Consider the following 26,071-nt stretch of genomic DNA (forward strand, 5'->3'; position numbering starts at 1 on the left):
GAATTGTCCTTAAAATGACATCAAATGTAACGTTCAACAATTTCATATTTGCCACTGTATATAGTAAGAAACTTACAGTTCTTTCAACTTTCAAAGTAGTTTTGGCATGTTTATGAATATGGCTTAATATAAGTTAATTTGGTCTTGGTAAACTAGTGGCCCTATTTTAACGATCTGAAACGCAAGTATCAAACGCGAAACGCAAGTAACTTTGTGGGCGGGTCTCGGGCGCTGTTGCTATTATACATAGTTCCCACAGGCCAATTAATGTCACGTGACCTCCCCGGAGACGCCATCTTTGAGGGCATAAGCTGCTGTGTTTACAAAGTTTTACAAGCAAATTTCGAAGATTTCTTCCTATTTATAATGTTACGAAAATCATGAAGAGACAAAGTGACAGAGATTATAAAGACACTCTATTAACACAAGACAGAGAGAGGTACAATGCGAAAATTTCAGTCAGAAATGGTGTGGATCCGTATGCGCTAAACTGAGCACTGATTTTGCAGCTTTGGCTCAGATACTGTATTATCCATGTGTACCATTATCTGGTATTGGCTAGGAGTTTTAACACATGTAAGCAATTCCGAGCCTGGAAATATGTGCATGAATATGAATATACACGGTATGAAAATAAATAAAACTCGCGTGCAAATTAATGTAACAGTTAATGAGGAACTACTTTATACGCGGGTTCTTTAGGGACATAATCTGAGATTGCAAGGCTGGAATGTGTGTGTGTGTGTGTCAGTCTGTGTCTGTGTGTGTGAGTGAGAGAGAGAGTCGCGGGCGCGATTGAACAGTGGAAACAATGTTGTTTTTGTATGTTTTTAATACCTCGTCATTTTGTACATACAGGACATCATTCAAACGGCAAAGTGTTAACTTATATTTGTGTACACTCGCAATAAAACACATCAAATTCTTGCGTGTTTTGAGGGAGTTTCTTTCCTGTTTATCCTCGCCAGCCATAACCTCCATCGTTGTTCTGACAAAAGCTTCGTCTTGTCACATTCATGAAGTCTAATGACGGGTATACTGTAAAATCCAAATTATGAACTTATGAACATTAAATTTAACTGAACCTCCGGCACGATTTGAACATCCATTGACCCAGCAGGAGATGACCATTTTCACTTTTTATCACGAAATTAACTCGTTTCAGCTTCTTCGTCTAATGTTCTGCCCACAGCATGCCCACAGAAATGGCGGGATAAATGACTCTTGCGCCCGACGCAAATCTAAAATGGGTAGGTCTGAAGTAGCTTCATTACTCATAGGTGTGGTTTGGGCGTATCGTGAAATAAACCAATCAGAGCGACATCTCACATTCCCTTTAAGAGCAGGTGCGCTTGTTCCATGGCGGATTCCTATTATAACGGCGGATTTGCCAGGCGCGCGCCAGGAGCGGTTCACAGCCGAGGAGACCGACGTTCTCGTCAGGGCCGTAAAACACAGAGAAGTGACATTGTATGGGGATGGGAGAAACACACCCAAATTAGCTTCGGTTAAACAGGCGTATAATAATTTGGGTAAATGTGTAAGCTAGATTTATGCCTATTTTTTCACATCTTCATGGACACAACAATGATTTCCCTTGTGTGGTAATATTTTTCCTTGTAATAATGTTTGGCTTTCTAAAAATGAGAACTTCTAAAAACAATTCCGCCACTGACCAGGAAAAACCTAGTCTAAAGTCAGTGGCGGAATTGTTTTCTAAACCTGCAAAATAGCACCAGGGAACGTTTGCGCCGGAACACGCCTCCTCTTTGCGCTGAACCGGCCCCGGGAGCGCAAGTTACCAGTTTCCTAATTTACCGACGTGCGTCTGTGGAGGGAAAAGTCCGCTGTGCGCGGGTGCAAAATAGGAATGATACATGCGTCGGTGTACAAAGTCAATTGCGCTGGGTGCAAGATAGGGCCCTATATCTTCTACGCTGCTGCTGTTGCAGAGGAAGTATGGACTTGCTACTGCTAATAGATAAACCAACCCGGTCACACTAAATGCGTCTCTATAGCACGCATTGTGTTTATCGTGCAATTTATACGCGAAAATGAGTTTTTATGTGCATATGATACCCATGGGTAGGTTTAGGGTAGGTTTAGTAGTGGTGTGGGGTACGTGTGTATTATACGTTTGGTTAGGATTAGTGGTGTGGGGTGCGTGTGTATTACACACAATAAAGTGCGTATCAAATGCACACGAAAACTGCGTATCATATGCACGTAAAAACTCATTTCCGCGTATAAATTGCATGATAAACACAATGCGTGCTATAGAGACGCATTTTCATGAGATCAGGCTGGATAAACAGATGCGCTGCTGCATGAATAGACATAAACATAACATACAAACATACATAAATCCCGTAGCAGATCTAGACAGGTGGAGCTGGGGGAGGTGGAGGGTTTCAGAGGAACTGTGCAGGACTAGCCTACAGCAAACACTGAACCAGACTTTGAACATGTTGAGCAAGCAATCTCATTGGCTGCAGGATCAGCAGAGGCCAATCAGCTTGTGCCATGCGGTAATGATGTGATTGCTTGCAGATTACATGTAAAGGACCTAAGTCTGCATCATCTAGAGTTTGCATCTATCATCTAATGACTGAACTATAATTAACCAAGTTTTCACTGTAGCATTTTTTTGTTTGTTATTTGTATATTTTGTGTCTACTTACTATGAATAAATAGATGCATATTAAAATATACAGTAGTTATCCTATTTTTTGCAAAATATGTCTTACAACTTTGTCATGATAAACTGTGTATTAGTGGTCCAACTGACACTAGATCAGTCACATTCATTTAAAACAACTGACAATGAAAAAAATGAAAAATGAAAAAATTTAAATGTTATGAAGTTTGATGCGCCTCATCAAACCACTTATTTACCTCCAGAAAATATGACATCACAACTTTTTAGCCAATTTGTCCAGTTCTCCTCTCATTTAATATTGGTAATTTGTTGTTTCTTCATGCGTCACATGATTTGACAAGCATGACATATCCATATATCACATAGGAGATCAGAACACCTTGATAACAGAGAGAGCTTGAGCCACTGCAATTTAATAGCATGCAAATATGTTCTTTCACAATTGTACAGAAAATTGACTTTAAAAATCACCTTTCCAAAATGGAAAAGGCACTTCCTATTTCCTGTTCAAGCGTTCTGGATATTATAGGTGGAGATTCTAACTGTATATCATTGATATAGAATAAGAGACAGAGCTTAATAAAGTTGTGTCCTGTGAATTGCAGTGATTTACTGTAGTATGCCATTTCAGTATGGTGGTTCTCTTTGTTTTTGCTCTCTCTCTCTTTCTTTCTCTGTTTGTAATTCACCTTGCGATTCAACTTAAGGGCTTTGTTTTTTATTGTTCAAACACACACACAGACACACACACACACACACACGCACACACACAGTGTCCTGTCACATTGGCCGCTCTTTTATCTCTTTAACCATATATATTTCTGTAGAATAGCTTCAGTTTTGCAGCTCTCTTCCACTGTACAGCAAATCACAATAAAGACCCAATAAAATCGAAATTGCTTTTAGTCAAGAAAGTTTTGAGTCAGTGTCTGTTAGTTTTGAGATCATTTATATGCCAGTGTACTCCTGAAAGTTATAAAAAGAGACAGTATATACTTTATCTCCTTGAAAACAAAACAAAATATATTGACAAGTGACAACTCATCTCACATTCATGGGTTTGTCCAGATTTTTTGTCCAATAAAATGATGTTTAGAATGAGAATGTTCGGTTACACTTTATTTTAAGGTGACGTAAATAAGTAAGTACTGAGTAATATTAATTAACCACATTTACTTACTAGAGTTACGGTTAGGGTTCGGTTTAGGGTTAGCTACTTGTAATTATGCATAATTTACTGTTATTTCTATAGTAAATACATGTAGTAATTTAGAAATCTGTAACTACGTCACCTTAAAATAAAAGGTTATCGAATGTTCCCTCCTAAATTATGAATACAACCTCTCTTTGATTAGCAATAGCAAGTAGTAAGTCAATATCAAGTAGCAAGTCACTGTCAGTGTGCGCAAAACGATCACTTTATCTACGACTAATTTTGAAAGTGTCTTGCGTCACTGTGGCTGTGACATAAAAGTCTAGTCACCTTTATTTATATAGCGCTTTTTACAATACAGATTGTATCAAAGCAGCTTCACATTGATAACATGAAAATAATACAACAAAAGTTTGTTTCTAGAAGAAAATTGCGTCATCGTCCACCCTCAGTAAGGCAGATCTATAATATTGTTGAATATTAAATGTCCCCAGCTAAGCAAGCCAAAAGCCAAGGCGACAGTGGCAAGGAACCAAAACTCCATCAAGGTGACAGAAAGGAGAAAAAAACCTTGGGAGAAACCAGGCTCAGTCAGGGGGCCAGTTCTCCTCTGGCCAACGAGCGAACAGTGTATGATTATGATTCAGGAAGCATTACAGGTCAGAAGTCAGAATGGATCAGAACATTCAGAATATTTATCCAGTTCCATCTGGTTGGAGGTCGGAGTCATCACGCCGGTATGGAGACAGGTTTATTGAGGATCAGTGCCAATGGCTGTCGTGTCGATGAGGCCTTCACAGGGCTGATGAGGCTGGCACCTCAGGGATGCGTCGTGGATGGGTCCAGGCGCAGGTCCGCCATCTGATCTGGATACGGCCCGGATCCGGCTGACTTCAGTAAGCCTCGCAATAAACAGAAAGACTAACATTAGCGTAGATGCCATTCTTCTTATGACGTAACGAGTACATCAGGTGTTATGGGAAGTGTTCCCGGTTCCGGCTGACCTAATCTATGCACCCTAATAATCAGTTAACTGATTTGAATAATAGAAATGTAATGTTCTATATGAATGCCAGGTAAAAGAGATGCGTTTTTAGTCTAGATTTAAACTGACAGAGTGTGTCTGCTTCCCGAACAATGTTAGGAAGACTGTTCCAAAGGTTTGGTGCTAAATAGGAAAAGGATCTACCGCCTGTTCTAGGTATTATCAACTGGACAGAATTTTGAGATTGCAGTAGACTTGAAGGACTATAATGTGTTAAGAGCTCGCTCAAGTAGACGTAAAAGGAACAAGCCTTTCATTATGTCCTGACCAAGGTCAGATTATGACACTGGCATGCCTTGGGCATCTGGGCACAGATGTTTGCACCATCTGTACACTGGAAGCGTGCTGCGTAGTGTGACGCCACACAGCACAACTAGATAGTGACAGTATAATCCACAAGTCTGGCTTGCATCATTCTGCACTTGCTGTGTGGAAGAGCATCTTTGATTGTGATGGCAACAGTCCAAGCTATTATGCACTGCATAATCATAATAATTTCATAATTTCTGCAGCTCATCAGTGCCCCTGCTGGTCTTTGGCCTGGAAAAATACCCGACAGGGCTGAATACAACCCAGGCTCATTGGAAAAATATTCCTGTGCTAAGTTGCTGCTTGCACGTTTTTGCAACGCATTCAAAGCAAAATGTCCAGTGAGTGGCACGAAAAGCGTTATTTTACATATGCATTTGATTACATATGATATTGCTTCTTTCTGCTTCATGTTTTAATGTGTTTTGATCTGGAGATTCAGTATTCTTTCAGAAGATGTATAATAGCACCCCCTACCGTATAACAGTGAAAACATGGAAAGCTGGAAATTTCCGTCAATAGCGGGGAAAGAGTTAAGGTCCTTGCACACTGAGTCAGAAATTTTTGTATGCGTTTTTTCGTATTCGTCATTGTTGAATTGAATTGTCAAAGCACTTCTCAAAATGCTTGCCACGGATGCAAAAAACGTAGAAAATCGAACCCGATACGAATTTTTTTTATGATGAACGAAAGTTTCTGAGGCAGTGTGTAAACGTGATTGACACAACGTGAGGTCGTATTTATTTTTTAACATGCGAAAATTTCGGACGAGAATTTCAGATTCAGTGTGTAATGACCTTTCATCTTGATTTTACAAGTCTTTGAGCTCTGTTATCATGATTTGTGTTTCTCGAGACTCACCAAGCGCTTGGCATCACAAATGCAATGCTGTATCAGGTGAGCTACTGAGCAAGTTTACTATGCCAAAAAAGCCAAACATATGAATCTGATCCTGTGCTGCAAACATCAAAATGTTTTAGTTTACAAACCATGGTAAAGTGCTTTGAGGTCATAACATAGTGTTGTGCAAGGAAGGTCCTTGAGTCCGAAATTCTCGTCCGAAATTTACGCATGTTAAAAAATAAATACGACCTTACGTTGTGTCAATCACGTTTACACACTGCCTCTGAAACGTTCGTCCATCATAAAAAAATGCGGATTGGGTATAATTTTCGGCGTTTTTTGCATCCGTCGAAAGCATTTTGATAGGTGATTTGACAATTCAGAGCCACCGTACAAGCGAACACCAAAATCCAGACCTGTTCAGAATCAATTGGTTCATGGAAATTGGTGGTCTTCTTTTTAATATGTGGCTCCAGTATCGCTAGCAAAGCATCAAATTGAGCCGCTGACATCCTGAAGTAAACTTTGAATCGCTCGGGATAATTCCGTAGCTCCTTGATAAGGAGGTGGAACTCTCCTTCCTCTCTACGCAATCTCAGGATTGGATGGATCCAATATTTCTACTTTCTTTTTCTCTTTTTAAAGCACAGGTCAAACTCAGTTCCTGGAGGGCCACAGCCCTACAGAGTTTAGTTCCAACCCTGCTTCAAGACACACACACCTGCAGTTTTCAAATAAGCCTGAAGGACTTGATTAGCTGATCAGGTGTGTTTAATCAGGGTTGAAGCTAAACTCTGCAGGGCTGTGGCCCTCCAGGAACTGAGTTTGACACCTGTGCTTTAAAAGAAGAGAGAGGACAACAAAATCATCCTCACTGCTTGAAGACTCCATTTTGTATTGTTTTGCGATTTTTTCGCAACGATTTAATTAATTTGTGTCGGACCCAGTGTGCAAGGTTTCCGTGAAATATGAGGATGAATATTAGGATGATGAATATGAAAAAACGCATACGAAAATTTCGGACTTAGTGTTCAAGGACCTTAAAGGTGCAGTCTGTAGGAATAACAGTTAGTGGTCGAAATAGGTTCTGCAGTGCAAATTCAAAATATCAGAGATCGTTGTTTCCCCCGCCCCCGCCCCCGCCTCCTCAGACTCGATGCTCACGCGGGTTGCCAGGACACGCAACAGGAACGAGCGCAGTTGACAATAGCCGCGTTTCCATTACCCTTCAAATTGCGCAAATTGAAATTGCAAATACGCCCAATGGAAAAACGTAAATTTTGCAAAAACTCCCATTTATCGCAAAAAAGTTTTTACGGTCGCATGAGGTGGTTTTTCAGGCAATTCGAAAAAGAAATATTTCGCAAAACTGCAATGGAAACAGTTTTTGCGCATTTACAGGTCACCTGACGTAGATGACGCGGTGTGTTTGGGCAGAATACGAGACAGAGTTCTTTATTAAATTCATATAAGACAAAATAATTACAGGAATAATGGATTCTAAACCTCAAATAAATGCCACAATCAAGACCTCGAAGTAGAAATGAGGGAGAAACACCCAGAAACACCTCATATGTGCCGCTCACAAGTAATAAGGGTCGTTCGCTTGGAAAACACGCTTACATCTCCTTTGATTAATAATAATGGCTAGTGCAGTGGCTGGAATATAGTACAGAAACCTACCAACGTCCGTTGCCATGGTTTTTGGAATGATGTGACTTATCGCGAGAGGAAAATATTGAAGTTTTATTCGCATAACATCGGTCAATGGAAACGCTGTCATTTCGCAATTGTTTTTTGTCGACATTTAGAACAAATCGCAAAAGTTTTGCGCAAATCTGTAATGGAAACGCGCCTAATGAAAGCCAAGGAGACTTACACACTGTAAGTTGATGAGTTGATTTATCCACGTTTTAATATGCTCTCGTTCATTAAGATTTTTAGATGGATATCGAGGCTTTTTAGGTCGGGTAGAATCTGCAACCTCTGACCCAGTTTGTTTGCTGGGTGCAATACGCTGTGTTTCCTGTCAACTGGCATCCCGGGGGTGTCGAAATACTATTGGGTGAACTGGCAGTGGGCGGAGTCACACAGACCAAAACAAAAACAGACAGACAACACGGAACATGTAAAATAACTGGCTGTAGAAGTGTTTTTCAGAGAAATGAGTATGTGAACTCAGCATGTTTCCTAAATATCTGCATTTTTATGCTTTAGTAAAGTAAAAAAGTTACTTACAGCACCTTGAAGTCTGAATTATTCAAAAGCCTACCCCTGTAATCCCAATTTACGTGGAAAGGAATAAAAGTTGTTGGTGTTTTACTGTCACTAGTGTTCATTTCAGCTGGAAACTGCAGTGAATTGCATGTAAAGTCACGTCTTTAAAGTTTTGCAAAAATGTAGGTAGAAGGACGTTTTTTCCAATGAGTCTAGGTTGCCCAAATATCTAAACTTCCTGTTAATGTCAACGAAGGAAGGCTATGCTTGTCATGCTATTTATAGCTGACTTGAAAGAAGACAACCTTTCTGCCTCTAACCGCTAAATATCCAAGATGAGTCATTTTGTTCCCCGTTTCTGAACATATGAAGGTTTCAGTAACCAAATCTCACTTATGAGAAAGTAATTAAACGCCAGGTAGTGGTTCGTCTCAAGGGACAGCTCTTGAAGTTCTGTAGATGATCTGAAAAACTGTAATTATCATTATCCAGTCTCTGAACCCCCAAACCACACTGCACTCATCTCTCCAATTCCACTACACCATCAGAGAAATAGCCACAGCCAGCTGGTATTAAGGTCATTATGTTTCATTTTCGGAGGGGAATGGCTGTCCAGCGCCCATGTTCCTGGACACACACCACACAAATCAATAAGCTCATCCAAGGTCACAAAATGGGCCTTACGTAAACCGGCTTCATTAGTAATCATTACACAAAGCAATATGTGTGGAAATTGAACACATTCATTAATGAGGCTTAAAATAGACTCTCGTTATGTAAACTGTGTGTGTCTGGCGTTCTTCTGAGGGAGTGTCTGTGGACTTGCCAGGTAAGAATGAGGATGGATGATTATATTGTAAGAGAGAAAAAGATGATTTATGCGCTTAATTAGAGCGAGCGCATTCGGGGCGATTGACAATAAATTCTCATGTTTTTTTGAGGACGAGGCTCTGACAGTGACGGGACAGTGAGGGACGTGAGCAGGCTTTATGATGTGAATAAAAGCTAAGCTGCTTTGCTGTCTACTGCTTACTTAGGCAGCTAAAAGGTAGCATGCTAGCCGAAATGGAAAAGAGATTTGTTGTGCGAATGAGAGATGCAACTCACAATTAATTTCAAATAACGGTCTACAATAGCATGTTACAACTTAAGCCTAAGCTATACTTAAGTTTTAACGTGAATACTTAGCGTGTCTGTGCTGTTTCTCTCCAGAAGTTATGAGTGATTAAAATGTCTTTGCACTGGTTTAAACTAAGAGTGTGTGTATTTCTTAACCCTCTCACTCAGGCGTATATTGCTATTGAGTCTTCAGTAGTTTGTTTGACTCATGTGTTTGGTCAGTGCACAACTAATTAGTGCAAAAAAATCAAGGCTCATGTGCGAGTTAAGAAGAAAAATTTGGCTACACGCCTATTATGTTGATGATGAAGTTTACATGTCATGCACACTGAACACACACGTATAATTCCACACCCTAACATTTTATATTTCACTGAACAATTTTTTAATTAGACCCCTTTAATTATTTGTACAATTTTTTTTATTATTATTCTGACCTGTGATACAGCTGCATTTCTTTGTATGAAAGGTGCTATACTAATAAATTGTTTTATTATCTTATATTTATTTTATTTCCTTTTTTTATAGTCGATTTATCTCTTCATCTTCCATCTGCCACCTTGGATGAATATTCACGGCACTGTTTTGGAATCACCTAATGTACAAAGTATACATGCTGTACTACTTTCAGAATTTGGCCAAAATAATAATTTGTATATGACTTTGGCTTTTAATTAGACCATTTTAATCACACTGAACATTTTTTTTTTAATTATTAATGATTTTTTATATAATTCTATTATTTTTCTCAACCTTATTATTTTCCTTTTTTGCTTTTTACTGTTTAATTAAATTAGACCGTTTTAATCAGACTGAACATTTTCAACAATATTTTTGTTAATATTTTTTTCTCAACCTTAATTGTGTTGCTTTTTATTGTTGTTATTTTTCTTATTTATTTGGTTAATTCCCGGTATTTTTAAAATTATTCTGATCCGTGATACAGCTGCATTTTATGTATGACAGTCACAGGTGCCATACAAATAAATTGTATTATTATTTATTATGTTTATTTTTTTATAGTCGACATTCTCTTCATCCGCCACCTTGGATATTTTTTTTTTTCACAGAGCGTATAACAATGGAATTGCTTTATGCACAAATGATATATTGGCCAAAATGACATGTCTTCGAAGCAGCAGAGCTAAAACTGTACAGCAGGAAGAGAAAGTCTTATTACATGCCTGGTTCCTCAAAGACATCTCAAAGACTTTTTCTAAGGTTGGCTTGTTCTGTTGGCAAGACTTGTGACATTCATTTGATGGCTTCTAGGAGGATTTAAAGCAAAGTAAACCAATTCCATACTATTGATCAAATGTTCTCCAAATATAATCCTTTTCTGTTCCATCTAGCTATTTTACAAAGCTGGCATTGACTTTTCAAACTGTCACTCACACCCTTTTTCAGGTCGTGCCCTGCTGCGGTTGAATGGAGAGAAGCTGGAGAGGATGGGTATAATCCAGGAGACGCTGAGACAGGAGGTCCTGCAGCAGGTCCTACAGCTTCAGGTCCGAGAGGAGGTGCGCAACCTACAGCTGCTCAGCAGAGGTGAGACTCCAGCACCTGGAACAGACACAACCTAAACAATATTACTGCAGTTGACAAGGATGGCCCATGTGAGACAGAGACTCATTCAACTCACTAAACCCAACTTCCCAACTTCCCAACAACCCAACAACATTATATATATATATATATATATATATATATACAGTGCAATGCATAAGTGAATACACCCATGCTAAAGTTGACTAAAAAGAGGAATAAAAAATCATATTTTGGAAATTGAACTTAATGCCTTAATTTAAAAAATTAGGAAAAATCCAACCTTTAAGGACACCAATTTTCTTTGTGAATGAATAATGTATCGTAAATAAATAAATGTTCTTCCTTAAAATACATGGTGCATAAGTGAGTACACCCCTATGTTAAATTCCCATAGAGGCAGGCAGATTTTTATTTTTAAGTTTTTTTTTTTTTTTAGGATACTATGCATCCTGATAAAGTTCCTTTGGCCTTTGGAATTAAAATAGCCCCACATCATCACATAGCCTTCACCATACCTAGAGATTGGCATGATTTTATTTCAGTTAGCCTAAAAGCTAGTTTGATTTGCATTGAGAGATGATCTTATGGAAAGTACCCCATGCCAATCTCTAGGTATGGTGAAGGCTATGTGATGATGTGGGGCTATTTTAATTCCAAAGGCCAAGGGAACTTTATCAGGATGCATAGTATCCTAAAATTTTTTTTAAAAAAATACTTAAAAATAAAAATCTGCCTGCCTCTATGGGAATTTAACATAGGGGTGTACTCACTTATGCACCATGTATTTTAAGGAAGAACATTTATTTATTTACGATACATTATTCATTCACAAAGAAAATTGGTGTCCTTAAAGGTTGGATTTTTCCTATTTTTTTAAATTAAGGCATTAAGTTCAATTTCCAAAATATGATTTTTTATTCCTCTTTTTAGTCAACTTTAGCATGGGTGTATTCACTTATGCATTGCACTGTATATATATATATATAATGGTGCCAATATATATATTGGCACCATTTTAATTAGACTGTTTTTTTATATAAATATTTGTATTATATTTTTTGCAATAATTCAATTTAATTTAATTTCATGTAATGCTTGGTTAGGGTTTTTTAAAGTAATAAATGAATTATCAGCCATTCACAAATATAATATAATATAATATAATATAATATAATATAATATAATATAATATAATATAATATAATATAATATAATATAATATAATATAATTAGTGCTGTCAAATCGATTAATCACGATTAACCACATCAAACATAAAATTATTTGTTTACATAATATATGTGTGTATGTACAGTATATTATTATATTTATATATAGTATATACACACAGACACATATATAATATATATAAACACAATAATATATATACACACACATTATGTAAACAAATTATTTTGTTTGATGTGATTAATCGTGATTAATCGATTTGACAGCACTAATGAATTATAATAATAGAATAGAATAGAATAGAATAGAATAGAATAGAATAGAATAGAATAGAAATCAGCCAATCAAATTCGAAGACCAGAAATCACTGTTGTATAATATCCCAATAGTTAATGCATTAATTAACATTAACTAACAATGAGCAATACATTTGTTACAGTATTTATTAAACTTTGTTTATGAAATTAGCATTAACTGACATTAAGAAATGCTTTAGAAGTATTTTTTCATCGTCAGTTCATGTTAACCAATGTCGTTAACTAATGTTATCAAAAGGAACCTTAGTGAAAAGTGCTACCAACATAACATACTGTATATCCATGTTTTATTCGGCATTGAGTCTTTTGGGATGCAAGTCTTTTTTGGGATACAAAAGCTCTTAGTTTCTCTTTGTTTGAAGCTCACTTAAATCCAACTTTCAAAGTTTCAAAGGACAACCTGTAGTTAAAGACACAAAGTATCAGGGTCTCCTCGTTGCGAGACACGTCCTCAGAACTCCCGCCTCAGCAAGTGTCAAACCCCAGTGTACCCCACATTAACAAGGAGAGGGAATTAGAGACCACTTAAATGCTGTGTCAGGGAATTCTACCAACAGCTTAGGGGGCAAATTTAATTTAACAGTTCACCAAGTCCTGGCCTCCGTGCTGTGATAAAGGAATCTAATTGAGCCACCCAATGGAAAAATCCTCACCTGAGGTTCAAACAGAGGACTCGTGTGGGGGTTCAAACAGGTGAAGGGTGTTTGAGAGAGGAGGACGGTCGAATAGAAGTCCCGCCAAAGCTGATTAGTTGGTTTCTGATAGTTGACATCACCTGTCAGTGCGAGTTAAATCTGTCTCCTGGGGACCGTTGGGCTGGCATGGCTGGAGGACACAGCTTGTGCGAGTTTATTCTTAGACGCGTCTCTCAGCCAGCAGGGTTTCCAGCGGATGTCTAAAGAGAGGCCGTCTATAGCGGCCTGTCATTTTTGATTCAGTGGGCATGAATGAAAATATGAAATATTGATCGGGTGAAAGACTAGACAACCACTCTGGCCATAAAAGGGTCTTGATCTACGTTTTGGATGATGTCGATGTAAATTAACTGAAGGGGCAAGTGTTTTTGGCGTTGATGTAGGAGGTTTTTTGTGGTTCTTAATTCTTGGGAATTAAAGGGATAGTTCAACCCAAAATTAAAATGCGGTCATCATTTACACACCTTCATGTCGTTCCAAACCTGTATGACTTTATTTCTTCCGTGGAACAGAAGATTAGCAAATTCTCGATGAGTCTGAACCAATGAGATGTGATTTTCATACCCATGATGTAAACAAAACCAGCATGTTGCTAACCAATCGTAATATATCCTTCCGTGATTAATCATAACACCCCGTGCGGTGCATTATGATGTCATGAAAGCATCCATCCTCTGAAAACATGAAAAATTTCATTCAATATTTTGTCAATATATGCTTGTTTTTTAAGTTGATAGTGAGTGTTCAGTCGGTGGCTAATGCTTTAAATGCACTGCGGTCGGCTAATCTTCTCGGAGCAATTGACGTGGAACATTTTGCTCAACTTATTAATGACTACTTCAGTGATAATGTGCCACCACCAAAACAAGATGATTGTGGACATTAATGTTGCATATCTTGAACAATATTTGGGCATGGACACAATATGAAACTGTCATGACTGTAATAAAATGAACTTTGCTACTATAGCTGTATTGATCACTATTAATCTGGCCACACATCCATGCAGGAAAAATGTATTTTTTATATAAACATGAGATGGGCAGTTTGTTATTTATTGTTATTATTGATATTTTGTTGGATGATTCTGATACATGGATTGCTACATGTGTAGCCTTTAACCAATGACACACTTCTCAGACTGACTGCTAAGCAGAAAAGGTTGAACATATATTTTCCCTATAGATATAGTTTTGGACTTGGTGTGTGCCAAATTTGGTGTTATTAACATAGATTTTAAGGTATGTTTGCTAGGTGATTTTGTTTTGGAACCTTCAGAAAACTTTTCAAAATTGACTTTAACGACTCTATCGAAATCCAACAAATCAGAGATAATTTTAAAGGTTTTTTAATGGAGAATGTGAAAATAACAAGAACTAATTTTGGAAAATGTGCTCATTCTGACTCATTTTGCCAGCAAAGGTCACAAATATGTCCTGATTAGCTTTTTTTTGAGTGGAGTGAGAGATGTGAGGGAAGAGGTTCGGGACACACCTCGGCTCTTTATATGTCCTGAACCTTTATATGTCCTGAACACGACTGCCCACTAACAAAACAGCTCCTTTTATACATTTAGCAAAAGTCTAAAGTATATATCAATATATATATATATATCTATCAGTAAGGGTAATAGCTTTCTGTCCCCTGCCCAATAATTTAGCATTGTTTATTAATGATCAACATGGACTTATCTTGCTCTCTCTGTTAAAGCTCATAACGCTCACATGAGTGATTAGGAGGCTTAGATTGACCTTTCAGTCCAATTGCTATCTGGTATTTATGCTCTGAAATGTTGCCTCTGTACTCTTCTAAATTGCTTTGTTCTTTTAGTTCCAAGGCCAAGTAATTCAGCCCTCTTCAGCCCTCTTCATCCCTTCCTCAAACCGAAGCAATTTAGCCGAGAGCGAGGCAGATTCTCCCAACACTATAATTGCTGTTTCTATTGAAACACCAAAACTTATTACCTCTTCTTCAAATTACCACCCAATCGCCCCATTGTATTGGACTTTAAACATCTCACACAAAGAGAAAAACATGTGATCCACTGCTTCATCATAGCAAACAATGAAATCATTTGCTCCTGTTAACAAAACAAGTCAGTTGGATGGAAAAGTCTCTTTTTTTAGTCTCGTTGTCATGTTTGAGATGTCACTCGCTGCCTTCGGGACTACTCATGTGTATTTAAACACTAATATTGCGTAGATGTTTTTCCTGAAAAGGGTGTATACATATTAATGCATGTTTTCATGAATCTTTTACATGCGTTGCTATGTACTTTGCTTGTATGCCATTTAGGACAACTGTTAAATCAAAAGGCTTTAATGTTTCATTTCATACCAGGAAATGAAGATCGGGGAAATGTCATTGTACTATTTTGAAGACATTTTAAACGCAATAGGAAATGTACAATTGTTTATCGTTAAACAGGATGGATTTAGTGATGCTCAGTGAAATGATAAGTCTTCAACAAGCCAATTAAATGTTGATGTAGCAAACACTGTGAACCTGACGGGAAGTCTCTGAGAGCGACCCACACAAACTCCCTGAGACATCCGCTAGCGTAATCAGCTTGTCTCTTCCATATGCCTGTTTCCATCAGGAGAGCATCCTGAGGCCCTTCCCAACATCTGCTACAAGCTTCTCTATCCACATTTTCAGCTTGTTTCTTTCTTTTTTTAAAACATTCAGACAAAAACAAAACTTGTTATTTATGACAACCCTGTGTTATTTCAAAATGACTCTTTCTACAGCACAGGATTTTAATACATCAGATAAATATAAATATGATATATAATTTAAATAGAATATATAAGGTTACACTTTATTTTATAGTTTATTTGTTTCCGCGTAATTCTACATGTAAGTACTGAGTAATAATAATTAACTGCATGTACTATAGTGTCACGGCCAGCTCGCAAGCCGCGACAAAGAAGGAGACAACACGTTGGATAATGATCAAAAGGAATAACATTTATTAAAGTAAGAATAATTAAATGGGGAAAAAAGACGAGACAAGACGAAAAACAAACAACTGAATCAGGTACACAAACGGCACGAGGATGGGAGAGTGCGCCCCATCACAGCTGAAGGGAACTGCTTTAATTGCCGGCATCAGCTCCAACACAGGTGTAACTCCATCCTGCAAACCAAACAAAGGAAAAACAAACAACCCACAAATATAACCCATACTGGGTTCATAACATCCTCCCCCATAGAAAAGGGTTTCCATTTATGAAACCCATCCTAACCCTTCACCCGATAACCCCCCATACTGTAAAACACCAACCACTCTGTATTGCTCCCAATGTCCTCAGCAACTACAGGCCCTGTAGAAGCAATTTAAGAGAGTAAAGGAGAGCAAAATAAAACATTGTTAGTAAACAGTTAGGAAGAGTAAGGAGCTCTAGACAATGCGTCTGCCACCACATTGTCAGTACCTTTGATATGTTGAATTTCAAGGGCATATGATTGCAGGAAGAGGCATAAATGAGTCAATCGTTGGTTTGGGCACCGCAAAGAGTGTCCAAAACACCACAATCCGCTCATTTATTTATGAGCGGATTGTGGTCAGTGTGCACGACCAATGAATCTGACACTGATCTCACATACACCTCGAAATGTTGCAGGGCCCAAATCAGCGCTAATGCCTCTTTCTCAATCACAGAATAATTTAACTGATTGGAAGAAAACTTTTTTGAAAAATAACTAATGGAACAGTGAATGCCCTCATCATCAAATCTAACACAGGAGCGGAAGTGAGCAGTGATTTAGCTGCCTCAAAAGCTTCCTGACAGACAGAATTCCATACAAAAGCTGCTTTTTCTTTCAGCAAATCTGTGAGTGGGACTACCACGGTGGAAAAAATCCTGCAAAATCCCCGACAGTAATCCACTAACCCCCAAAAAAACGCATCAACTCCTTCTTGGTGGAAGGAGAAGGAAATTGATCAATGGCCTCAGCCTTGGCCCCGTCATGGTGGCCTTGGCAAACTCACATTTGGCAAAATTAACTGTCAGGTCAGCCTCACCAAAACGTGAGAACAGGTCTGCAAAACGACTCAAGTGCTGCTCCCATGAATCACTAAAAACCACCACATCGTCTAATTAAACCGCGACTCCCTCCAATCCAGAAACAACCCTATTCATAAGTCGCTGAAAGGTTGCAGGCGCATTTCTGAGGCCAAAACTCATAACATTTTAAGAAAATAACCACTCAGACGTAATAAAGGAAGAAATCTCTTGAGCCCTTGGGGTCCAGTAGCCCTTGAGCAGATCGACCTTACTTACAACCCGATCAACACAATCCTCAATAAGAGGGAGTGGAAATGAGTCTGGTTTCTTCACTTTATTTATTTTCCTATAGTCGGTGCAAAACCGATAAGTTCCATCAGATTTATTGATAAGCAAACAGGGGGATGCCCAGCTGGAAAATGATGGCCGTGTGATGTCGTGATCCAGCATATACTGAACTTCAGCAACAAGATGCAGGAGTTTATTTGGAGACACCCGATAAAAATGTTGGCGAAGGGGCTCAGCAACCCCAACATCAATATTGTGCTCCACCCAATGTGTACACGAAGGTACATCACCAAATAAAGAGACATGGTGATTAATAAGAGCAATCAAGTCAGCACGTTTACTCTCTGTTAAATGGGTCAACATTTTATGCACATTTTTAAGAGTCTCTGAATTTTTAAGACATCCCAACAGCACCGTATCCTTGGGGAAAGAAACTCCTTCATCAATTCCCTCTTCTAAAGGAAGAGGTTAAGTACTCTCAACTACCAATGCAGGTTTCACATCTGTCTTGGCGTCTAATGCTTTATGAGAACACCAATAATAGGGCTTCAACAAATTAATATGACACAACTGTGTTGACTTCCTTCTCTCTGGGGATGGCAATAAGATAGTTTAAGTCAGTAACTTGTTTCACCACTATATATGGACCAGTAAACTGCGCTTGAAATGGTGAGCCCTTCACAGGTAACAGAGCCAACACTTGATCGCCAGGCGTAAATTGTCGTTTCTCAGTTTGCCGATCGTAAAGTGACTTCATACGTCTCTGCGAAGAATGCAATTGTTCTTTTGCCATCTTACCTGCTTCATACAATCTGCGCTTGAAGTCATTCACATAACTTAGCAAATTCTGAGGTGGTGTACCTTCAGTCCAGTTATCGTGGAGCACAGCCAGTGGTCCCCGAACGGTGTGCCCAAACACCAAATCATTTGTACTGAAACCAGTACATTCCTGGCATACCTCACGTGCTGACAACATCAACCACGGCAATCCCTGCTCCCAATCACCCTCCAGCTCTGTACAATAAGTACGCAGTAGGGACTTCAGCGTCTGATGGAAACGCTCCAAAGCTCCCTGGCTTTAGGCATGATAAGCGCTATCTTTATTGTGCTTTATGTGCAACAGTTTCAAAACCTGCAAAAACAAATGAGACGTAAAAACCTTGATCACTTTGCACAATCTTCGGAATGCCAAAAATGGAAATGAACTGAGTCAAGGCCTTCACCACTGATTTTGCAATGATTGTATGGAAGGGATAGGCTGCTGGGTACCGAGTCAATGCACACATTACAGTGAGCAAATAAATACTACCTGACTTTGATCTAGGCAGTGGGCCTACACAATCAATAATCAAGTGCTCAAAAGGTGGACTAACAGCAGGAATAGGAAACAGTGGAGCAGGTTTGATCTTCTGATTTGGCTTGCCTGTTAGTTGACAGGTATGACATGTCTTGATATACTTTGACACATCCTTCTTCAATTTTGGCCAAATAAAATGACAAAGGATTCTGTCATAAGTCTTTCTTACACCTAAATGGCCTGCAAGTTTATCATGAGAAATCTCCAACACCAATGATCGATATTTCTCTGGAACTACCATCTGCATGATAGGATCCCCAGCAAAGCCACTTCCATGAGGAATCCATTTCCTCACCAACATTCCATCCTGCAAAAAATAACCATGAGCAACATGCCTAATTTCATCCAAAGACATCACACTCTCAAACAATTTATGGAGAGAAGAATCAAGTTGCTGCTCCTGGATCAATTCAGAAGAGGAAACAGAAAAGTAATCAGGCAAAATCAGAGGATAACTTTGGCTGTGCAGAGGTCATAGATCGAATTACAGCACATGCAGTAAATACCTCTTGTTGCAGAAAAGTTCTTGTTGCTCTCATCAGGACCTGGAAGGGGAAAACCAAAGATGAAACCACAGGAGGTGAAAAGGTAAACCCTGCCCCCTGCAAAAATTATTTCCCAGGATTATATCCATCCCCTCCACTGGCAATGATGGACGCACTCAACCACCACTTCTCCATTCACAAGTTCAGATGACAACATTATTTTATGTAAAGGGTCAGACAGGACATTTAACCCAATTCCTCTAATAAGAACACTAGTCCCAGTATCACTCACAGAGGAAAATGGCAACACATCCTGCAAAATAAAGGACTCTGAAGCTCCCGTGTCCCTCAGTAACGTCATTGGAACTTTTGTCTCTTTACCAACAATTGACGCATACCCATAGGTAATAAAAGGTGCATAATCTCCATCTTTTCAGTGGTTAACTGCTGTGGGAAATCCTTCAGAAGACGAAAAGAAAACAACTGAATCAGGTACACAAACGACACAAGGATGGGAGAGTGCGCCCCATCACAGCTGAAGGGAACTGCTTTAATTGCCGGCATCAGCTCCAACACAGGTGTAACTCCTCAGTCATCAATGATGTCACTCACCCTAACTCCATCCTGCAAACCAAACAAAGGAAAACAAACAACCCACGAATATAACCCATACTGGGTTCACAACTAGGATTAGAGTTTTTTAAGGGTTAGTTGCATGCATGTTATTATGTGTAATTTACAGTTATTCAATTCAAATTCATATTCAAACAACTTTATTATCTATCAACCAGTGATAGAAATTTGTCTTAGGTTAAAAGGCTCACATATACACAGTACATTATTACTACAATACATAACTACATGTAACGTGTAACAAGGACATAAAATAAATATAGGCCTGGTTTCACAGACAGGGCTTAGATTAAGCCAGGACTAAGCCTTAGTTAAATTAAGATATTTAAATAGCGTTTATTACTTGCTATTATTCACATGCTACTGAAAAAACTACTTTTCTACTGAAATCGGGTTGTTTGGAAGTAGTGGATCAGTATCTTAACTCCTCCCCTTCTCCATTTCTCTGGTCTCTCTCTTTCCATTGTAAATGTTACTAGATGGACGTCAGTAATCAGGTGTCTTCATCAGAGACATTCTGCAGATAACACACATTCACCAATCATTCTGACTTTCAGCAGCTTTGGCACTGTGTCATTTGATGTCGCAGCAGCACAAGCCATTCCACCTGTTCCTTTCCTCAAATGCATTTGTCTCTGATTGTCCATTGTTCGGTGACTTGAATTGGTCGTTCCATCATACTTTTATATTTTTTTAAGTTTCATTTTCATACGTTCTTTCTCGTCAGATTGAACAAGACTATCATTGATTGCCCAGGCCCGGAAGAAACGCATCTCTAAATTGCAATCAGCTTTTTTTAACAATCCCTACGAACTGATTGCATTCCCAAAAATAAATAAATAAATAAATAAATCATGCAGGTTTTCCTGTCAGCTGCTACAGTTATAATGTATTCTGATGTGATCTCATTTTGTCTAGTCCTTTTTGTTTCTGCCCTTGATGAAAAGATCCTTCCTGCATTTTTCTCCGATAACACTCTCTGCTGGTGACAGATAAGAAATATAGTAAACCATGATGTTCTTGAGAATGATGTTGATTGCTACCGTTAGACAACCTCCACTCAAACAACATCTGGCTGGTCTGTCTCACTTCCAGAATGAATGATGGCTTGCTGCACATTTGAATGTTAAGAATTTTGGGTTTCTGAAGCGTTTGAAAAGTACACACTAGTCAAATTACAATTTGAACAATACTTGTGCAAATCCATACCAGTTTTTTGCTCTTTTTAAAAATCTAATGAGACAAATGGCAGCCTGTCACTAATGTAGCAAGTGCAATGCTGTACTTGGTGAGTTTACTACATTACAAGAACCTTAGGGAGCTGGTTATGTGATGCAAACGTCAAAATGTATCTTGCACTAAAAGCTGTTGGTGTTTTACTTTTACTAGTGTTCATTTCAGCTGGAAACTGCAGGGAATTGTATGTATAGGTACGAGTTTTGCAAAAATGTAGGTACAGTGCGTCTTTTTCCAATGAGCTTATGTTGGAAGAAATGGAAGTCAGTTAAACATAAAATCGGTGAAATGAGACAGAAACCATTTTTAGGGTAATTTTAGCAAAAGAAGCAATACAGATACCACTCAGATACCATTGTTGTCAGATATTGCAGTACATGTGATCTGAAGTATGTTATTGAAACATAATTTTGCCAGAAAATAGATATTATATGTATTAGTAATAGGCACTTTTGATTAAATGAAACTTTGAATTCATTGTGACTCTTTTGTTTTGATTCGGTGGAATCAAACTGGCCAAGTCACATAATTTCAGAAAATTGAAGTCATCGAAATTTCAGTGGTTTGACACTAGAGGCTGTTGATCTCAAACCCTTAACCCTTAAATGCATGAATGTTTTGCCAATCATTATTACATATTCAGGTCTTTAGCGACCCGGATCTATATCTAACACGGATGGATAACTCTAACTGTTGCGAATATAAAACTCTCCTGATATTAGAGTAATAATTACAGAAGAATAAAATAAAGCATATTTTGTTAACTTTCGGAGCTTGGAAGGGTTCAGTTTGGTATGTTTTATACCATCATCACTGTCCTCATCAGAGCTCATTTCCCAGTACATTCAGCATCTGGCTCATATTCGCCATCTCAAACATATTCTCAAAACTATCGTTTTCAACTTCTTCAAAATCAATATTTTGATCACTGACAGCTTCTTCATCAGATCCAGCATCAAGTGGCAGAGATACTTTTATTTGATTGAGTTCAGTACTTGCTCTGCAGTAAATCACTGAGCCATTTCAAGCTTTGCTGATGATTCTTCCTATTCTTTTGTTTTCTGCCTCAGTAACTATGAATGAAACGTCACTTTATCATTGTGTATCAGACACTGTCACTTTTTTTTCTTGTTATATTGTTTATAATGAATTGATTAAGGAATACTAAGAAGGTTGATGTGTAACTTGAGGAGGGTAGTGAATGACGTCCCGGGTCACTAAAGACCTCTAAGGTATGCTTTTAAGGGTTAACCACTCTCAAGCGATATGTCCTGGTATGTGTCTTAAACGCTACAGAGCTATTGGTTCAATTGATTCAGAGTTTCAAAAAGCTCAGTTTCTCCCATCACTATTTTGTATGGCCTATTGTCTACATATAAAATGGCTGCCAGCCAAGTGAACCCTCATATCTTTGCAAACCTGTATGGCTTTCTTTCTTTTTCTGTAAAACATAAAGGAGATATTTTGAAGAATGTTGGTAACCAAGCGGTTTTGGTTACCATTGACCTCAATTGTATGAAAATTCTTCAAAACATCTTTTATGTTCCACAGAAGAAAGAACTTCATACAGGTTAGGAAGACATCAGGGTGAGTAAATGATTAAAGAATTTTCATTTTTGGGTGAACTATCCCTATAAGGAGACTTTGGAGAGTCTGTAAATAGCCTAAAATGTTGCACATACAGATATTAAAGTAGTTTTTTTTTTCATTAGATTCGACTTTTTTTCCTCCTGTACCTTCTGGTATTAAATTAAACTCTTATACATGCTCCCTTGGGATTGTGGACAAATAAAGGTATCTGAAAATAAAGGTTATTTATTGGCATCAGTGATTCCATGAAGAACCTTTAACATCCATACAGTCTTTCCATAGCAAAAAAGGTTCTTTATAGTGGAAAAGGGTTCTTTAGATGAATGTTCTTCGCACTAAAAATTTGCTCCTTTGAGAACTATTCACTGAAAGGTTCTTCAATTGCCATTTTATTTTTAAGAGTGTACCTTTAGTAACAGCCTTCACATCTGAAACGTGCACATGATACATGGTTATATATGGGGGTGTTTTTAAGGCTTTGAATATCTCCCTGATAAAATGCACATTAGTTGGGAGAACATGGAGGTCCAGATGGATCTTATAGATGAGAAGGTAAAGTTTGAGATAGTGAGTAAATGTCTAACAACAGAGGTTCTGTGATGCACATCCCTTCTCTACATGTTATTTCCTGCAATCACATGAATAATTTATGCTCTTTTTCATTCTCCGGTCTCTTTTCTCTCTTTACAGCTTCCTTCGGCAACATTTCTTAGCTCACTATCCTTTTGGCAGCTCTCTCGTCTTCCCGGCGGATACAAGAGGCCTTGTTCCTGCTACAGACAGACAGTCAGAGAGAGAGAGAGAGAGAGAATCTGCCTGGCGGTGGAGCTGTAGAGGAGACTGTTAACTCCACACCAATTTAACAGACAGGACCATCTTTTTATGCAAAACTGGATGGGGTTTCAAAGACTCAAAAGGACAAAGTCAGACTCTAAACCTGTAATATAGTGATAAGATTCAAGTCTCACGTCATCTCTACAAAACCTAGACAACCAAGCAGAGCTCTGTCAGACAAGAGTAAGGACTTGGATTGGATCAAGACCTCTCAAGAACTTGATCTCAGATCCAAATCTCAGATCATGTTAAGGGAGCGAAACCTCTTGATCCCCTGAGGTTTAAAGTGTACAGATGTCTGATAGCCCTGCTCTTTTGACCCAGCATCATTTGCTCAGAATGGACGTAGATGCAGTGCTGAATAAATCCTGTTTCTACAAGTGTGGGAACAACAGACAATTCCTCCTCCTACCTCTCACGATAGATTGTATCATTCCATTTGCAGATGTAAGAAAGAGAATTACATGTAGAATAGGGCATGAAGTTTGATTATCCAACATTTCCCCATTCCTGACTTCTACACAACAGACTAAAGGGATGTTCACACTGACAAAAACAATGATAACATGATCTGAAACTGGATATTAATGACAATTTGTTTAAAAATGAACATTGAATGTTAATTATATCAGATGTGCACACTTAAAAACCAAAGGTAAACAATGAGTCCGCACACCAGAGAATGCTCCTTAGCAATTTTAATGATTGCTCACCACGTGTAACGTTTCGGGCCCAAGCCCTTCATCAGACATGTCTGATGAAGGGCTTGGGCCCGAAACGTTACACGTGGTGAGCAATCATTAAAATTGCTAAGGAGCATTCTCTGGTGTGCGGACTCATTGTTTACCTTTGCAACTACTTGTCTGCCCAGCACCCAGTTTTATTGTTTTGGATGTGCGTGCTGTACCTTTGAACTCTATCACACTTAAAAACCAACCACCATTTTTATTTCCTTCTCAGGATGTTCTTTTGCTTTCTATGTTGTTCCTTCTGTTACCTTCATGAATGCACTAAGTTATATTTTTGATTTCAGTGTCATGTTGAAATCTTGCACACAATGTAGATGTTCAGGTTTTCTCCTAATATATCAAAGAATCTGAATATGACTATACCTTTACTCTAGGAGTTACAGTATGTGTCTAGATCATTGTCACTCATAGAAGTCCCAGTTGTCCTCCTTTACAAAGCAATAATGTAAGGCGCTGCCACATGTCTGCATGGCTAGACCTGTTTTTAGAGTAGCTACCTTACAATCAGAATCTTTAGGTCTGCAACATACTATACGCAATCAAATGCTTCTAGATTCTAGCTCAATTTGGTGTCTCGTTCCAAGATGAAGCAATTCGTAACTCTGCAAGTATATTCAGTTTTTTTTTTTTTTTTCAGGTGAACTATTGTAATGACAGAGCAGTAGATTGAAGAGAACACCAAATAGTTGTTGGGTTTCAGTAGATCGGTCACCGGGGTATTTAACCATGTTGGTTTTTGTTGGTTCAGTATGAACATGGCAGTTGTGTTTCCCAACATACTACTGTAAGTCCAAAAGTCAACTTTAAATGATTGAAATGTAGCTGGCTGTGTGAACTAGCCTTTTGAGTAATCAGGTTTGTTATCATCAATAACGCAAGAAGGCATGTTAAGTATTTTCTATATTTCCTTTGGTATGATAAATGACCTTTTTTGGAGAGAATAAACTGTAATTCTTTCCATTTTGTGATTTTGCCATTAGTTTGGTAAAATCCTGAATGCTCCACTGAACTTCACTGTGATGCAGTAGCATGTTTGTTTAGGAGGCTCGAATGTTTGTCTGTGTTTAGAGAACAGGGCTGAGTTACAGTAAAATCTCATTTTCTCAAAGCAGTTGGAATCTTGGAGTGATTATCTGATGCTCATGACACCAGTCATTGTTCAATGCCTTTTCACAATGTACTCAAAGCTGACGGAAATCTGTTGACACAAACCAGTTCAGTTCATCCAGGTTAAAAGTGCAGGTTATGTGGGACTGACAGGCCGGAATTCTCTCAGAAATTGATTTGACATATTAAAAGATGGTTCTCCAGAGTGTTTTGCTGATTCCTGCATCCTGACACACAAGCATTTTTTCTCTCCAGACAAGCAATGGGTTTCTTTTCAATCTTGTTATGCAAAAATGAGGGAAATTAACATTGGTTATGTAATGACCTGCTACCAACATGATTATACAAGACATGGTGTGGCAAAGACAGATGTATATGTGTGTTTTGGAATAAAGTTTTAAAAAATAAAGATTTTTCATATGGAAATTTTCTCTTTCACAATTGATTGAAACAGTTATAGTATGGTCATCCAAATGCAAAGTTAACTGTGTTAAATATATTTTAAAAAATAAATATGCATCTAAATTTTAAATCTAAACATAAATCTTAAATAAAAATGTATACTACGGTTCAAAATTTTAAAACATGTTTTTGAAGTCTCTTATGCTCACCAAGGCTACATTTCTTCGATCAAATCATTAATTGTCTGATTTCATCTGTGTTTTCCATGTTTTGTCTTAGTTTGAGTTTT

General features: G+C 38.2%; 1 protein-coding gene across 1 annotated transcript in view; it reads left to right on the forward strand.

Moving 5' to 3' along the window:
- The window catches only part of samd10b (sterile alpha motif domain containing 10b), a 76,970-nt gene extending 51,167 nt beyond the window's left edge, over positions 1-25,803 (forward strand). Inside the window, exons 4-5 of the mRNA XM_084097976.1 lie at positions 10,753-10,893; positions 23,381-25,803. Coding sequence (XP_083954102.1) covers positions 10,753-10,893; positions 23,381-23,403 — 164 coding nt within the window. The 3' untranslated portion in view covers positions 23,404-25,803. The remainder of the gene's footprint in view (positions 1-10,752; positions 10,894-23,380) is intronic.
- Positions 25,804-26,071: the final 268 nt, after the last annotated feature.

The sequence above is a fragment of the Abramis brama genome (assembly GCF_963993115.1).
Source record: "Abramis brama genome assembly, chromosome: 22".
Lineage (NCBI taxonomy): Eukaryota > Metazoa > Chordata > Actinopteri > Cypriniformes > Leuciscidae > Abramis > Abramis brama.